Below are 18,361 nucleotides of genomic sequence, written 5' to 3' on the forward strand. Positions count from 1 at the left end.
TCTCTCGTTTTGTCGTCCTCTGTACCAAGCAAACCTCCCGGGCTCCTTATCGTTCTCTTTCGCCGTCGATCAATGGTGTCATAGCCCTCCGGGTAGGGGGGAGGCAGATAGCCACTGCGTTGAGTGTTTTGACGGATAGGAGTGTGCGACGGCTCAGGGTAAGCTGGTCCCATTCGAAGGATGACGTTGTCCTCCTCGTCATCTAAAAAGTCGCTCAGCTGAGGTTTTCCATGCCCTTTATATCTGTTTTCCCACTCTTCGACCCCCATGCCAGAATCGACAGGTATGATTCTGACCCTTCCTTTCTGATTCAGCGATCTAGTTTATATGTACAATAGATTTGACAGGATGGGAAAGAAGGAAACCAGGAAAGAAAGGAGCAGACAAAAAAAGAAGAAACATGCAAAAGAAAAAACACAAGTTAAGCAGAAGGATAAATGGAGAAATCAAGAGCAGAACACATTCATGCAAATGTGAAGACAAAATCATGCTTATCAGCTTAGTAGTCAAATTTTTTATAATATTGCACACTATATTGTGTGTGTGTGTGTGTGTGTGTGTGCCTATGTTCGCATGCGACTCTGTGAAATTATATCTTTGTAAATCCCCACAGCAACAGTCATGCTTATCAGCGCTTCAACACGCAGCCTGCGACAGCCTTCATGATAAATGCATGCTAGATCACCAGCATATGGAACGAAATCACCAAAAACATGCGCGTGCATCTCACTGACCCACTTCCTCTATGTGTGACAGACGGATTTCCTCTGGGATATTTCTAAACCAAGTTCGGACCCTTTGAAAACCACCAGAACTTTAACCGACGCAAACACGCCCTCGAAAAGAAATAAAGAAACGGCAAACAATGACTTTTCCCTGGATGCGATCCCATTGTTTCTGATCAACAATTATCCGGATCAAGCCTCTATCAGTCCACACAGGCAGATTTGCAGAAGTCTCGACGGGAAACATGTATTTGATGAAAATCCATGAGTGCACAGAAGATGGTTCCGTGCACCAAGAGCATTTGTCTAACGGACGCAATCTAACCATGAAATTGTTGTGTGGTATAAATACAAATATTTATAGAAGTAGGATAGAGGATTCAGTTTTCCCCCCTTTCAAATATAAATTATAGTAACAATTATCCCACGTAATTTTTTAACTACATTCAGACATGATCTGAAAGTCAATGGATAAAAACCCTAATATGAATTCCAAATTTTGATTGAAGGTGTTTATGCGTGACTGTAAACTTGGTCTACCTGTTTCCTCTCTGTTCCCGGTAGTCCAGGTCAAAACTGTGCACAGAGTCTGTGCAGGAGTCCAGGTGGTGCGGCAGCCGAGGCCCCATGGGGTACTGGTGCATGGAGGAGTTGGGCTGAGCCGTTGTGTGGTAGCGCGGAGGCAGACTGTTGCTCGTCTCACTGCGGTAGTCGCTGTCGCGGTCATCTACGGCGCTATCCTGGTCTTCTAGAGCTGCCGCGGGGAGATACACTTACGTTAAGTTTGCCTGGAACATCAGGAAGTGTGTTCTAAAAACCCTAGCTTGTTAAAAAAAAACATCAGAAAGTGGGTTGTGCATACCAGGTAATATTTTGCCTATAGCTGAGGGGGAAAATTGTGGAGTTTTGAAGAAATGTAAATAAACAAACTTGGGTGATGCCAGGTCAGGAGGGAGCAAAGGTCATGCACTCTTAAAAATGACTGGAGCCATTACTCATGCAAGCTCTTGAGTTAAATGTTCGATTCTGGGTCGTGTGTTAATCTGCCTTGTCCTGTAGATTGATATGCAAATGTGCCAATTGGGTATTTTCAGTTTTTCTACACGTCAAATAGAGATAAAATTAGTTGCTACCCACACATTTTCAAAAAGGTAATCCTGAAATAATGGCTACTCAGGAAATATAACCTTTGACCTTTCCAACCCCGAGAATGACCTTAGAAAACACGTTTGGAGAGGTTGGTGTCTGCTGGAGGGAAGCTGGGATTTTATCTTGTAGGAGCGATAAAGTGAGAGAGATAAATATAAACTGATATCTATTTATAAATGATAAATAAATATAGTGGAGCAAACACTGCCACCTACCAGTTTAGGATGAAACTGCAATTTATAGTCTAGGATATGATAATGGCTATAGATATTATTAATACATTTAAATATATTCAATATTAGTATTATATCCAATAACATGATAAAATTGAAATTTGCTACATTTTCCTGACTCTGTCTTTTATAGATACAACACCAATAATTTCAAAATAAAGTGGGTTGTAAAAAAGAATCTTATGAAAACAGCACAGAGAATAAATATTAGGAAAAAGCAGGAGAAGGAAATAATGTTTAAAAAAAGTCAAGGTGGTGGGGGGGGGGGGGGGTAGGGAAACGGTGAGATTAAAATAATGAGAATTGAATGCAAGGAGACGTGATAGATCAGATGTTATCGAGGGGGGATATGGGGCATTGGGACATGCAGGGGGGGGGGGGGGGGGGGGGGTGCGTTGAGGATTAACCAGGGAGGAGAACTTCATCAAAGTGTGATTTTACATACTCAGTGGGTCAGCCCATCCGAAATAGTTGCCTGGTGAAAGTGCAGATGTTAGAAGTGAGAGGTTCAGTCAAGAGGAGGTCGGGGTGCGAAAAACCAAAAGATAAAGAAAAAGTGTCTCTGTGTTGTAACAGTGGTTGTGGTTGGTGGTGGGAGGGGGGGAGTGGGGGGGGAATAAGGGAGTGGTTTTCAGAGTGGAAAACAAACTTGTCATAACATTGAGCAAAAGATGTCACACGCATTAACTCTTTGTTGAGTATGTGCAAATGTTTACAGACTTAATCTGAAGGGTGCAGCGTTAATTTTCAACTCTGATTAAAATTAGTCAGTGCAGCGGGGGTCAAGGACGTGGACAGAGATAACAGCAGCAGCCCTGACAGCTGGAGCGGACGGGTGACTGTCACCATCTAGTGGCGGTGAGGGGGACGTGCGGACACACTCACAGCACTGGGAGGCGGCGAACGGCAGTGGGCGACTCTGGACGTCATCCTGAGGAGGGTACTACAGAGCAGAGAGGGATGAAAACAAGCATCACGTCTGTTTATTCACGTCCTCAACATGTTATTATAAGCGCTGTAATCTACTAGCACCACTTCATCCACTAAAAATACAAATACAGCAGGACGTCACAAAGCTGTCGACCTGATTGAAAACAATAACATTTCAAAAGCACGACGCACTTTGTACAAATAAAGAGTTGTAAATTTACCTGGTCGTGGATTCGGAGGGTGTTGATGTGGTCCAGCTTGCCCGTCCAGTACTGAGCCTCGTCATCTGGGATGTCTGGAACAGAAACATGCATAAAAAATACATGTCAAGCCCGTGTTCGACGTTTACAACCTGCTCCCTCTGACGTGCAACCTTCATGCATGTTTAATTTCTCATGAGCATCTCAGGAGGGGGGGGAAGAGACTGAAAAACATCAGGAGGATTTTCATCACTACAAGGATACGATGCTCAAAGATGCTGCAGATGAGACAACACACAAAATAAACCCAGAACAAAAGAAGCACCTGAAAGATTTTGAACAGCCGGGAAAGAAAAGGTCAGGACAGGAGTGTTTTGTCCTTGTTTGTCTCCTCTCGTCTGAGAACAGGTACCTTGAACCCATCCCACTTTTCCAGGGGATTTGCGCTGCAGCAGACGGACGCACATTAAAAGGCCACACACGCAAAAGGCCAGGGCTTCAAAGACGCACCGTCCCACAGCTTTACATAAATGGCTGTGGTGGCACAAAGAGTCACAGCGGCTCGCTCCTGCAAACTTGAAAGGTTTGCGTGAGCGGACGGTCACTCTGTTTTAACTTTGATGTGTTTTGATCACAGGGTTCTGAGCCGTGTATGCAGAGGAGGGGGTGCTGTGGAGCTGTGGAGCTGTGGTCAAGGACACGGACGGCAGGACGACGGTTTTATTCTCCAAACCTGAAGAGCATTGAATTAATTGAGGTTCACGGCATAAATTATCGGCGGGACTTTTATTATGTAATCCTTTTCATCATTTGAATCATCTTTGAGCTCATTGTTGTGTGTCACCGTGTTGGTTTAGTCTCACTTCGGTAGTGAGCCGAGTGTCCAGCGGCAGCAGCAGCTGTTCACAGCATCAAAACTCTAAAACTATATTCTGTCCTCTCTATAAAACCTAAATTGGAACTAATTGGTGAAGAAAGTGAAATATATAATAGATAAAGAGCTAATGTAGATATCTTCAGTAGCTCGTGGCAGTTTTAAAAAACGCCTTCTAGTGTTTGGTATTCAGCAGAAACCTGTCGCTTTGCTGGGTCTGTGGTTTCCCTCTGATCGTGTCCAGACCAAGCAACAATGTCAAAAGACAAGATATATATATTTGATATGGATATTTACTGTGGATATAACAACATTTTGAATAGTTTCTTAATCATTTTGGATTTCAAGGAACAACCTGGAAAGAAAATGATATTTTCTAAACCAAACTTTATAAAGGAACCAGATAGAGGACATTAGACACTGATGAACGAGTGGTTGCATGAAACCACAGAGCAGCAGGTTGTACTGCATCCTCGGTTTGTTACCACTGAGCCTCGGGGCTCGATGCTTCTTCCTGAGGAGCCTCAGAAACCAGCTGCTGACATTTCAGCAGGAAGCACGTGTGGCCTTTTGTGTAACTGAGCGGATCAACCTGAGTCACTTGTGCCCCCTCGACACAAGAACCTTGAAGGTTTCATGTTTTATTTGAAGTTCAAATCGAGCCATGAGACGGGACCTCTCTCACCAAAGGGCAGCTCGAAGCGAGTGTCCAGCAGGACTCGATGAGGAGTCGGGTTCTTGGTGCCGTATATCTCGTCCGCCTTCATCAGAACCTCTGCGTCCATGAAAATCCACTCTCCTGAGCCCTCCTGCAGATACACACGTTTATTCATATTTACCAAGGTAGATATTAAAACATTTATTGAGTCCATTCTTAAGTGTTTGAATCATGTCATTTCTGTGAGCGAGTATCCAAACCTCCTCTGAATGCCGGACGCTCTTCAGAGGAATCCAGGAGGTCCCCACCATGGTGTCCCAGATGAGGCCTTTGTTCCACACCTCCACGATGAGGCCCAGATCCAGCCGGTTGATCTCACTGTGGACATTAAAGGAAAGTAAAGGAAAGGCATAAAAGCTCCTTCCTGATAAAACAGCATGGAGAACATCAGTGGGTAAAAGAGAGAAACAACAGCTTTATCATTTGTCGCCTTGTAATCAGAACTTTCCAGTGTTTTTTTTAATTCAGATTGACTGAACCAGACATTTCTACGTGATTGCTGCCAGGCCCCCCCGCTGCCAGATGCTGTGTATTACCCGTCGTTAGCCTTGTTTTTATCATTTAGCGATTCTGAGGAACAGCGTGATGACAGCAATCAATTTTAAAAAGAGCTGCGTGACGATGGCGGCATTTGCATATTCTCGTGTGCAGCAGATCACAGCGATCAACAGGCCGAACAATAGACGAGAGAAAAGATAATCAAAGAGAACAGCTAATTGAGAGAGGAGAGGGGGGGGGGGCGCTGTGTATCCACAGTGACCAGGTGCAGACATAAAGGATATTTTTAAATCCTCGGCTGTTTCTGAATAAATAAACCAGATGATAAAATCAAACTGTTGCTCAACATAGCTGAGTTGGTTTAGGACGTCGTTTAGATTGTGTGGTTGATTATTATTTTTATAATCGTTTGTCCTCCTCGTCAATTATTGAGCAAATAAAACAAGGCTGCTGTCTCCTCCTAGTTCTTAAACTGACTGGAACTTTACAAGACTCTTCCTGGTTCCTTGTTATTGGATACAGTGAGAGAGTGAGAGTGAGACAGACAGATAGACAGACAGAAAGACAGACAGAGGTAGGTAGGTAGAAAGATAGGTAGATAGGTAGATGGTAGATAGATAGATAGATAGATAGAGAGAGAGAGAGAGAGAGAGAGAGAGAGAGAGAGAGAGAGAGGGGTGAGTGGGTGGGTAGGTAGGAAGATAGATAGATAGGTAGAAAGGTAGATAGGTAGATGGGTAGATGGGTAGATGGGTAGATGGGTAGATGGGTAGATAGATAGGTAGATAGATAGAGATAGAGACAGATAGATAGATAGACAGATAGATAGATAGATAGATAGATAGATAGATAGAGAGAGAGAGAGAGAGGGGGGTGAATGGGTGGGTAGGTAGGAAGATAGATAGATAGATAGGTAGAAAGGTAGATAGGTAGAGATAGAGATAGACAGATAGATAGATAGACAGATAGATAATGGTGTTTGGAATTCCCATTGTGAGTTTATCCTCCAGCTGAGCCGTTGTCTCTTCTCGTCACACTTGGTGGTGACAGGTGGAGCTGAGCGTTCGCTGGAGACAACAATGAACGATTGTGTTTTTTACGTCTGAATTAAAGCTCGCCGACACATCATTAACGGAGAGTGGAGGGATGAAGGTCTGGAAAAACAAACACCGTCGCAAAAGAGGGAGTTTACAAAAGACAAACAATGACACCCATGCAACAACGTGCCGGCTCCCTCGTCACCATAGATACCTTTCACCGGGAAATAAGATGACGAAATTAAACAAATTAATTACGGGGGGGAATGAAGAGCAGCCGCCTGACGAGACGCTTTCCTACGAGGAGTCGCACAACTTGAATAACAGACGCTTCTCACTTCTCTCCCTGTGGATACAAGCACGGAGTAGGTTTTAAATTGGAATGACAAAGGGACATGTGACTGCTCCACACAGATTAAGATCTTTTAGATAAACAACACAGACGAGCGGGACAAGGCCCATACATCACGAGCTGCTCTGTCACTTATCATTAAAATGGGTGTTGTCAAGGCAGAGAGATGTCCACTGTCTTTGTTTAAAAACAACACAGGACATGACAAACCAAGCTAAACATGCTGAAAACCAACAATGTGCAAACGTTACAGTGAATTCACTTTTTACATTGTTCTTATTATATATCATGTGAGTTTTTTTGTCCACTTTGAATTTGTCACTCTGAATAAAGTTTAATTCGGTCAATAAATCTCTGAGCATGACCCCGTGTGCCCGTGTTTAATAAACTTACAACATGAAATCCTGTTCCCAGCAGGGCTGGTCCCCCCGCACAGTGATGGTGGTGCTCTTGACATTCTGCACCTTCAGCGTCACGTAGGCGTTGAACTTGTCTGAAACAAAAGGGAGAGGAGACGTTTTATTAAATTACAGTGAAGTGGCTGCAAAACTAATAAACAAATACAGATTAGATGTTCAAGCTATAACAGTTTTTGCTTTAGCTTTTTGTGTGGGAGACAAAAACTAAAAACACCAGGAGCTCCAGCAGTGAGTGAAAGCAGATCAGGCTCCTCCCACCCTCTATATTGAGCCAGGCCAGGCCAAACCAGGCCAGGCCAGGCCAGGGCAGCACACTGACCTTGTTAATCTCCAATGAGCGGCAACGCTACACAGCAGATTTGACTTGTGTGCACGACTCTCCTGCACTGTAACTTACTGACCCCGCTCTTTATTATTGAACTGAACAAATAGCATGTGATCGGGGGGGGGGGGGGGTTGCAGGACTGCTGGTGACGTAATGAAGAGGAAGTCCTGACCTGCAGAAAAGGTCTCTGTCAGACCTCATAGCATCAAGAACAGAACTGGAATCATCCGTCGGGTCAGAGGTGAAATGTGATCTTCCTGTTTGCTGCATCTATTGAGAACACGTGTGATCTTTGAATAAAGCCTGAATACGTTTGTGTAGTAAACGACGACTACTGGGATTCGTTCTGTTCGCTCATGCAGACGACTTTCACACCCAGTGATCTCCCATCAGCCTCCTCTCAGCCGCCTGCACCAGACCGCCGAGTCACAACACGACCAACCGCACCAGCTGTCAGCGCGAGGCGGGGCGGGGGGGGGGGGGGTGAAGGGGATTAAACCGCATGGAAGACAACAACCACTTTTCATTTCCTGCAGCAGGGGCAAGGCAGCATCTAACCCCTGCCTGCTGGTTCACTTAATTTCACTCTGGTAGTTGCTGACTCTGCACCGCAGGTGGTCCTCCATGCAGCGCCCACGTCTGCAGGCATAAATCTGCCCCCCCGCCTGGGCACATGAGCAGCTACATGAGCAGCTCAGAGGTTTAGAGATCTTGAAAATAGGTTTCATGGCTGGAAGAATTTATGAAATCCTCTGATTAACGATAATGACCTTTTCAGAGTCAAGTGAAAAGTTGGAACTAGGTGATGTTAATATATCTAAAAATAACAAATGAGAAATTGACAATCAAAATGGCGTCTGTTTATGTTAATGTTGATCCACAACTTTAAGAAAGTATTTTCACATATGTAAATATCATATGTAAAGCTCCTCTAAAAATGTCTGCGTACATTAGAAGTAAGCAAATTATGTCCAGATACAGAGGGCACAGTCATACCCCAAATTTTCAAGGCAAATCACCCCTGCACAAAACAACACACACACGTACACACAAAAACAAACACACACATACACACAGTCCACCTCTTAGTCTGTGGGAAATAAAAGCAAGGCATCAGCTGTTCCTTTTGTGGCCTGATCACCTGACCACTGGTAAACAAAGATTCTCCTGGTTACCACAGGAACATATTGAAACATTTGCTCGGCACATAGCCGTTAACGCCGGCAGCCCGATAAGTGAGCACGACTCTTCACACAACAAGACAGTGATCAGTTGACACAGGTGGAGTCTCACAGCATTCCACTGACTCACACACACACACACACACACACACAGAGTGGAAACAAAATATATATCAAAGATGAAACAAGACCCCAAAACCAAAAAGCTCCTGTCCGTCCAGCGAGCAGCGTGAGGGACAGGACACAGACCTAATTAGTGTCTGGTAGGACGGCAGTATGAGAAAAGGAGCCTGGGGGGGGTGCTCCAGCCTTCCCCTAATTAGATAGGCCATGCTTTGTGCCACACTTGGGCCGCCTCCCCTGAATAGAGGAGATGAGATAAGGGAAGAGGATGTTGGATTAGATAAGAGCCACTTAGCGGCCGTGCCTCCTTTACAGCAGGTGCTGTCCACTATACGGCCGATAACATCTGAGGAGGAAGGAGCAGCGACTCAGTTTGAGCCTCCACGCTGGAGCCGGACCGAGAATGGATTCATAGACCGACATGAAGAAAATCGAAATGGATGACACATAACAATATTTCCGTTCTTTAAAAAGCAGAAAGAACAGCAACAGCGCTTTTAAATAACTTGTCTAATATACGGGCAGATATTAAGATGGCCAAGGGATGTGTCTTAACTTAAAAATAAATAAATCTAAGTTATCCATATGTTTAGATAATAGATTTTTGCTTTTATATTTGAAAACCTGTTCTCTTTATTCCTGATATGGACTTTTGCAGGTTGCTACCAACACCTATCGGGGAGTAAAACATTTCTGATGCTGAGAAATCGGCCAATTTAAAGTATATGTTATAAAAAAATGTTATTATAAAACCCTTTTAACCATGAAATGCAGTTAAGGCTTGATATTTTACAGTTTGACCATAATTTTCTTTTCACTAGAAATGGAAACATAATTGTTCATCTTTTCTGCATTTGTTTATTCTGTGAAATAATAAAATAAATCGCTTTCCTATAGCCCGACATCTGCCATCAATACTGATAAGTCTCTGAAAGCTTTCCACTTTCCTCTTCATAATATCCTCCCTGCTACACTTTGGTCACACAAGCACACAAGTCAGAATATGTAAATCCATACAAATTACGCTGGGACCGAACCTAATCTGCAGTGACACGGGGAAATCACACCCAGTGCACCTGGAATCAGATGAGGTGAATTATGGGATGCCACAGCCTTCAGTACGTTTCCTGTCACTGGCCCCCTGACCGCGGACCACCCACACACGCTTGAGCCCTCGCTGTCTTCATGCATTATTGATTCATGATGCGTTTTTCAATGAATTAGTCACAGAAACGTAGGAAGTTGGAAGGCTGACATTTCAGATTCAGACCTCTCATCAATGTTGCATGTGGCGGCGGCCGCTGACAAATCTATCGGTGGACATTCGGCCCCTTCATGAGAAGTCCACTTTAAGTGAGTCTGCCATTTTGTAGTGAATTTGATAACACCCTTTACAGTGAACTCATTGTTTCCCACAATGCATCTGGAAAAGCACTGTAAAAGTGTAAGCAGAGCATCACAGCACAAGCTTCAGCAAAAAAGTTTATTTCTGCATTTAAATACGATCGTTCAACTTTCCTTTTACCGAAAGGTATTAATATGAAGCGTAAAAATAAACATTTCACTATATTTGAAGGATTTTCCAACCAGCAGACGTTGTATTTCATAATCCTGTAACAATGATGTAACCGCTGCTGCAGAGAGACACACACCGAGTCGTGTCCACAGTTGTTTCTTTCTGTGATTTGTACAGACTGAGTACGATCTGACTTTGCTGGGTGTCCTGGGTCTCGCAGCGTGAAAAGAATAATAAAATTCACGGGCAGGCGTGCAGACTGAAAACAAACGCACCATAAATCCAGGAACACGCCTCCGCCCTTATCTCGCCCCAGTTTCCTGTGGCAATCAGTGGAAAGCAAGACAGCTGGCCACCGGTCCGGCCAAGGTCACCTCCAGCGCCGAAGCTCAGGAAACAACTTAACACGGGGCCTCCAAAGTGAAAGAGAAGAATCCTCCCGTCTGAAGGTGTGGTCGCATGAGAACATCCCAGACCAGCCTTGTGTCAACTTTGAGGGTTCTTCCCGAAATGTCCCACATGTTTATTTGCAGAGTGGGTTAGTTTTATCACCAGGGCTATAACATAACTATGCCATGTTTTAATATGTCTTCCTCGAACCTGGATAAACAGACTGGGACCGGGAAATCCCGCTCTCTACACTAAAGACAGAAACAGGAGTTGGTTGTGATTTTAATTCCACCCTTTATTTCCATCCCACCGAGATATGTTCGATGAGCTCAGGGGATTTTTTGCTCACTGACATTTCCTGATGGGAGCAGGTTGCTGCTACTGAGGGAAACATATCGTTCTCATCTTAGCTATTGATTTCAGAAACCTTCATCTGTCCGTCTGTCGCTCGCATATCTCGAGAATCCTTCCTCTTATCACCTGCACACTTGGTCTCTTTATTGTTCGTGGCTCAAGGAAGTGAAGTGTCAAGTTTGGTCTGATTTGGACATTCAGTCCATTAAATATTAATAAACTTTGAACAGGCAGGCGACCAGCGCATCAACGCAACAACAACGAGCTTCATCGAACTTTCTATAAACACGTGTGGGTCTTTACTTGCTGCTTCAGAGAGGAAGTTGTACCAGCATCACCACAGGCCAAACAAACAGCACCATTCCAAACGGGCAGGTTTAGAACCAGCACTGCACTTAAGAATATTAATAACATGATTGTTTAAAGATTGTATTTAGTTACAGAATTAAGTTCTGAATCTCTTTGCAGGACAGAATCTGACACTTCCTTCTTCACCCTGTGGCCCAGAGCGACTGGTGTTTGAATCTGGCCGATGTGGTGACGACAGACTCAAGCCAGTTCTCCCTGATGTTTGCACTGGGGCAGGTGTGACGTCGCCTCACTAGATCGTTTCCCTAAAGGTGAACAAGGGACAGACTGAGAAAAGTAAACACCGGACAAATGTAATGAGCCGCTGGATAATTCGCTTCACGAGGGTCAGTCGGGGACCTGAGAGTGAAAGTGAAATGTCACCAGAAGCCGCGGTGACTTCCCGTCAGCGCTGATGCCTCCTGACAGAACCGTCACAGGGCTTAGAGGAAAGGTGTAAGGCCCAACACTACAGGGATTTGCTCGGGTGGAGCCGGTCGGGATTTGGACTTAACAGCCACTGATCTAAGATCACCTGTGCACGTCTTGGCAGGGATGGACATCGAATTTTTATAATGTAAAAAAATCCAAACCAGCTTTCAGGGACAGGCCAGAATTTGTGTGATTGACCGACAAAAGGAAATTAGGGCACCTGCCGCATTTCCAACAACAAATCCATTAAGGAAATTAGTAATAATATGAAGGCTTTCTAATAATTTATTTCTAATCATTTTAATATTGCGGTGTATTCGGGATGTTCATCTGCTAGGGACAAATTGCAAGAACTAGAGATTCTCCAGATCAAGGAAGATTGAGGCTACACATCCACACTTATTTGCTTTAGTTTCAAAACTAACACAATCTACATCTGTCCACAATAACACATACGACCACATGACCATTGGGAACACTGGGCCTGCACAAGCCAGCATGCCCGTCCATACCACACAGCCTGGAGGCGTTTTGATATTTCATCATTTTAGGCGTTAGAATGATTTATTTTTACAAGTGACCGTGTTGTGTGTTACATTAAACATCTGGACGATCGGGGACAACATGACCAGGCTGAACAAATACAGTAAAAGCCTTGTGAATATAAAGAACTCACCTGGAGGTCCTTGGAGCTTCGCTTTCTTCACTGTAAAACAAAAAGAAAGACAGTGATTTAGCTTTTGTTTATCAGGACCTCATGAGTTGATTTTTAATTCGGTGAGGATCCTGGTGAGAGAATTGTAGAGTTGTTGGTGAGCAGTGGAAAAAGCATTGATATTCAGGGATGTGAGCGGTGACTCGCAGCCTCGTGACACCTGAACAACAGCCTTGTGACGCTGGCGCCTGCACTTCACGTGGAACTTGATTAAAATAGATGGTGTTTGTTTTTAGTGGACAGCTGTGGGTCAAAATGCTGCACACAAAAGACTGTTGTTTTGTTGAATTTGTGCGTCACACTTCCTGACTGGGTGGCTCATCATCATGACTGTTGATTTATTAATTTTATCCATTAAACTAATATCTATTTACTGTCCTGATACATAATCTATTTTTAAGTGAATACAATCCATCATGAAAACCTTTCAACAACATTTTTAAAATCTGCTTCTGAGTTTAGGAGCTAAATGCTTAAAAGTATTTTGAAAATTTGATTCCTATATAAGTATGATTTGTCATTTGTTGTTATAAATACATTAACAAAAGTAGGTCTTTAGAACAAAAGAATAAAATCTGCGTACTCAAATATTTTTGATCAGGTTATATTCATATAAACCTTAAATTGAGAAAAAAAACTAATTTATACAAATTACTGAATGTATAGTCTTAAAAGAAAGTAAAGTATGTAAGAACTGCTCAGTAAGGCATGACGCAGACTTTCTATCCAAGACGATAAATATCTTTTTTATTGCAGAACTTCAATATATTTATCAAGAAGCATAAGCCTTGACAGCTGTATCACAAACACACAAACACAACAGGTGGCTGTGAAACACACACCCCCACACCCGCACAAACACACAAAAACACAATGACACAAGTGGACAGGGGCAGGTGGATAAAGATAACAAAGAAATTCAAAATGTCTGGCGGCAAACAGCCATTTGCTGAAGCCTTGGCGCGAACGCAGGAGCTTGTGTTGTGGTTTATTTTTAGATGCACCGTCTTTAGCCCCCCCCCCCCCCCGATGCATCAATACAATAACGTTTGTGGGATTGCGAAGCGCTTTGCAGGGGATTAATTGTGATTGCTGGGGCAGAATTATGTGTTCAGGCATGTAACCTACTAAACCCCTGGAGCCTCTGGCGGCAGATGGGCAGGGCGGGATGATGGAGCCACAAACGACACTTTCATATTTTCATGCGACATCCCTCCATCTTATCTCGGTGAACAATTTGTTATACAAATTTAAGAAATGAGTGGAGTTTTTCCCAGTGTTGACTTTTCATCACAGAGGGGAAGGAAATAAAAGAACTCGTCACTTTTCTGAAGCACTTCCTGTCGTGTACCTACGTCAGTGCGAAGAGGAAAGGGAGCAGTGGAAACGCTGGGAAAATCGGGCTCAGCTACGGGCCTATCGGTGGCCTTATGCCCTCATTTGCATGATGTTATTTAGGGCTATGACACACAGCTAAGGGCAATAAACCAGGGGCCATTATGGTGGAAACTGATTCTTATCAATTTCATGTCCAGGGACCTTCCGATGGCTTTAGAGGCCTTTTAGCTCGGACAGGCCTGGTGATCAGAATTACCAGAATAATTATCACCCTGATTTTTTTCCTAGTGCACAAACTCTCTTCTGAAAAAGTCTTCAAATTCTTGTTTTATCTGGATTGCAGCCTGAACTTTTATCAGAATTGCATTATCATCATTGTGTAATAATTCCAAGAAAATCAGCAAGTCTGCATATTCAAGTAGCAGAAACCAGAGAGTTTAACATTTACCAAAAAGATGAATCTACTCATCATTATTGTAGATCTACATTTGTCGACTTTAACTTGAATTGTTGATATTTCAACAGACTTCAATAATAAGGTGAGAGCATTTTGCTATAATAGTTGCAGCAAAGATATACCGATATATAAATCAGGATTATTTAGCCAATATTTAGCCCTGCCAGAAATCCACTCATGCAGACACCGTATAAAGCTTTGGGTCAAACGAGGCCTTTAACAAAAAGTGTTGATGTTCCATATGAAAGGAAATTCATCATCGGGAGGTCAGGCAGAAAAGGAAGGAACAGGAAGTGACACCGGTGCAGTGGTGTACTTCCTCTTTGTGCGGGCGGCTGGATCTGATCAGGTGGAGCCGGAGGGAGGGAGAGAGATAGAGAGAGAGAGAGAGAGAGAGAGAGAGCAGGAGAGAGAGAAGGGGAGAGAGAGAGGGGGAAAGGGGGAGAGAGAGAGCAACAGATGGCCAGAGGATTACTCCCACAATCTCTAAGCGCTCTCTCTCCGCCTCGCTCTGCCTCTTTCCCTGATAATTCCACTACTCGGCAGCTCGACTACACTTAACCACACCGCTCTGCCTGCAGTCCTGTCTCTCTTTTATATTAATGCTGCAAGGTCTCGGCCTCTCATTCTGAAAATCACTTTACTCATCCGGCTGCATAGAACTAATGCAATATTTGTGTCTTTCTTTCTTTCATGGCCGTGACAACAAAGTGCCTTCTCAATGTAAATGTAAATATAATTGATGCATGAAACACTTTACCACCACCAGAAGCTTTCCACTGATAATTAGTCGATAGACAGAAAGTTCATCCAGAACAGAATAAGAAGAAAATAACTAAAAAGTTGTTGTTTCCTCCCCTCAAGCATTTCCTGCATCACAAATCTCTACAAACAGATTCTACATGTGAATTTACAGAATCTGAAAATGAGCAAAGAGACTTCAGGGCCTGGTTTCTGGTTTGACCAAATCACGTTTGTCACTTTACACAGATTTAATACACTTATATATATCCTGTAACCCTAAATTTAACTTTATTCCTCCTGCACAATTTAGTTATTCTGCGTCTCTTCGTATTCCACCAACAGCCTCCGGGACGCAGGTCAATCATCTGTCAATCCACCTCCATCAAACCTCAGCACATCAACGCTGACCAACAACCACTCTCCTCATAAACCCTGTGGAGACCCTATGTCAAACCAGTTAAGACCACTAAGACCACTACCCCTCCCGTGGGTCATGACACTGATCCTGTGTCTGGGACCGGCCTCTTTAAACCTCCTGTGCTGCAGCATCCTGGTTTCCATGTGAGCCACCATGTGTCCACTCAGCGGTGTCCTCGTCCACCGCAGGAGTCTCGCCCCCAAAGTGTCCACTTGTGAGGGCGTCCACTTAGTCCCTGCGTGAAGACATCTCCATGGAGACAGATGAAGCTCCGTAACCAGCAATCAATAAAGCAACACAACCCGAGCGGCGCGACCGGGGGATGAGTCACAACATCCACTAATCACACAACCCCCGGCCCGAGCAGCCATTTCTCCTCGTGGGCCTGGTAACTCGTTCATTAGGTGACTCGCTAATCAATAAATGGACAGTGTGCAAAGACCCCATTTCGTACAATGACTCTAATTACTGAACCTTCTGAGGTAAGAGGGACAAACCTGACGTGACTCTTTGTGACCTTTTCCCCGCCCGGAGCTTGCTCTCTTTGCCAGCCGGGTGTATTGATCTCCAGATTCAGCCTGAGACATATTGTTCAACAGAGAAAAGTACTTTTTGATTTGTTATTTTTACTCTAGAAGGAGCAGACTGCAGGATCAACCTGTTTTATCCTTTTGATTTGATGTTGTTTCTCCTGCTGCCTGGTTTCTTTTTGAGATTTGTCATATAACAACAAGTTGTGATGATTTGAAATTGGACTTCCTTATGAGAATATCAGCAAAGACTTTTTGTGCCACAGGTACGATCAGTCTTCCTACACTTCCATACTTTTAATACAGTTTAAAATACAAACAGCCTCCTCTACTCTATATAATATTTGGCGTATTACAATCATCATACAACCCGGATGTTCCAGGACTCTGCAGAGCGACTCTATCTCATAGGATGAGGTTTTACAGCTCTGTCTGCAGAAAGTCCAGGAGTTGCACGAGTCGTTCTTCAACAGGGACGTGTACGACATCAGTCCCAGTTTCATGGAGTCCAGTATGATCCCAGCTCTTCTGACCCAAATGCTCTATGGTATTTCACGCATCGTTTCTGTAAAGGACACCATCAGTTTGACCCAGGAGGCACCACGGAGACAGATGGGGATCGAACTGCCACTGGAAAGGGAACTAACGATCATAGAGCGCGATTATTATATCATAGAACTGGACTTTCGTTAATAAATGAGAACTTATTCATTTGAAAATGTATGTTTAGGTTCATTTTAAGTGCTTTTTAAACAGGACATATGAGGTTAATAGAGAAGATGCTAAATGTCGTGGTAATCTTCACTTGCTTGTCTGTTGTAAAAGCTGCTACAGGAAACAATCACCCATTGAGTTTAACATTGTTTTGGACTGGGATCATATTTATGTGATTTTCAATTATCTCCATATCTAGAAACATCTACTGCTCCATCTGTTACAGCTTGAAGTGACTTTACAGACTTTTAAAGATATTGAATTCAGACTTTAGATAACCCTATTAAATTGTATTCTCGTGTCATGGCTGTAAAGCAAAGTTTATTATCAATATTAGTATCCTTTGCTCCTATTTAGTCAATTCAATGTTAACTTTTGAAAACTCAACGTACATTACAAACAAATATTTATCATATTATCATCATGATTTGATTTTTACGATATAATTTAATACTTTTAATAATTCTATTCTTGCTTTATTGTCCAATCACTGTTTTCATCCTTATGTGAAGCACTTTGCACAATTGCTGAGAAAGGTGCTTTACAAATAAACCCTTTGATTATTATTACTATTATCATCTCTATCTATGTTTATTCTCATTCTTATAATATAAATTTAAACCGTATTTAATTATATTCTTGTTTTATTGTGTTACTGCTGTTTTTGTCCCCATGAGAAGTACTTTGCACCTTTATTAAGCAAAGTGAAGCACACACAAAACCTCAATATTAATATTATTCTACTGTTTGTTCCTTTCCCTGTAAAATATACAAATCTGAATAGAGCCCAGAGCTACGTGTCTCTGTGGGTACAGAGCAGCTGCTGTGATTGTTTCTGCTTTGCTCCAGATAAAAACAGATATCACATCTTCATCCTCCTGTTTCTTTATGAAGATGATGTGTTTTTAAAACTCAGGACAAATTCTACTTTTCTATGAACTGTCACTGTTACCTGAGGAGGAGGAAGAGGAGGAGGAGGAAGATGAGGAGGAGGAGGAGGAGGTGGAGGATGTCCAAAGGGACAAAACTCACTTTATCAGATCTAATCCAACAAACCGAGTCAAACCAAGTTGTCAACGTTGTTTTTAACCTTTTAAACAAAATAAGAAAGTGGGTCAAACTCACCTCGGACGCACAGCAGCGACATGGCAAAGCGACGCTCCTCTACTTTCTCACACTTTGTTCCCAGCAGGAGATTTGCTCCGTTTTTTACATCCGTTCGAGTCCCACTTTATCTCAGGGTCGGAGGCTCGATCGGATCCCGGCGGGTGGTGGTTGTTTGTTCACCGGAGGTTTCCCGACGCCGGAGCCGCAGCAGCAGCAGCAGAGAACCGCCACCAGCGCCGCGCCATCGAGGAAAGTCTCAGCCGCAGTGAAGCTCCAGATTGACTGACAACCTGCGGACTGGGAGAACTGGAAGGTGTGGGGGGGGGGACCACCTGTTACAGACGTGTGGTTATGACCAATCAGGAGGGTGGGGCTGGGCTAAAGGGCGGGGCTCCAAGGAGGGAGCTGACCAATCACTGAGAGATGCAGGTTGGTAGGGGGGGAGGAACAGGTGACGCAGAGAAACCACCTGTAACTTTTCTTTATTTATGATTAAGAATATATTTTGTATTTTTACTTTTAAGAATTGTATTT

The 18,361-nt window shown here is 43.4% G+C and overlaps 1 protein-coding gene across 3 annotated transcripts in view; it reads right to left on the bottom strand.

Annotated features, from left to right (window-relative positions):
- Nucleotides 1-18,104, bottom strand: part of LOC133974870 (protein unc-13 homolog B-like) — a 50,574-nt gene extending 32,470 nt beyond the window's left edge. For all 3 annotated transcript variants that reach the window (XM_062412666.1, XM_062412665.1, XM_062412664.1), the window contains exons 1-8: nt 17,846-18,104; nt 12,481-12,510; nt 7,110-7,209; nt 5,030-5,147; nt 4,797-4,920; nt 3,259-3,332; nt 2,993-3,050; nt 1,266-1,479 (exon numbers count right to left, since the gene is read on the bottom strand). In XM_062412666.1, the coding sequence (XP_062268650.1) occupies nt 1,266-1,479; nt 2,993-3,050; nt 3,259-3,332; nt 4,797-4,920; nt 5,030-5,147; nt 7,110-7,209; nt 12,481-12,510; nt 17,846-17,867 (740 nt within the window). In that variant the 5' untranslated portion in view covers nt 17,868-18,104. The remainder of the gene's footprint in view (nt 1-1,265; nt 1,480-2,992; nt 3,051-3,258; nt 3,333-4,796; nt 4,921-5,029; nt 5,148-7,109; nt 7,210-12,480; nt 12,511-17,845) is intronic.
- Between the last annotated feature and the right edge of the window lie 257 nt (nt 18,105-18,361).

The sequence above is a fragment of the Platichthys flesus genome, chromosome 19 (assembly GCF_949316205.1).
Source record: "Platichthys flesus chromosome 19, fPlaFle2.1, whole genome shotgun sequence".
NCBI classification, from domain to species: Eukaryota; Metazoa; Chordata; class Actinopteri; order Pleuronectiformes; family Pleuronectidae; genus Platichthys; species Platichthys flesus.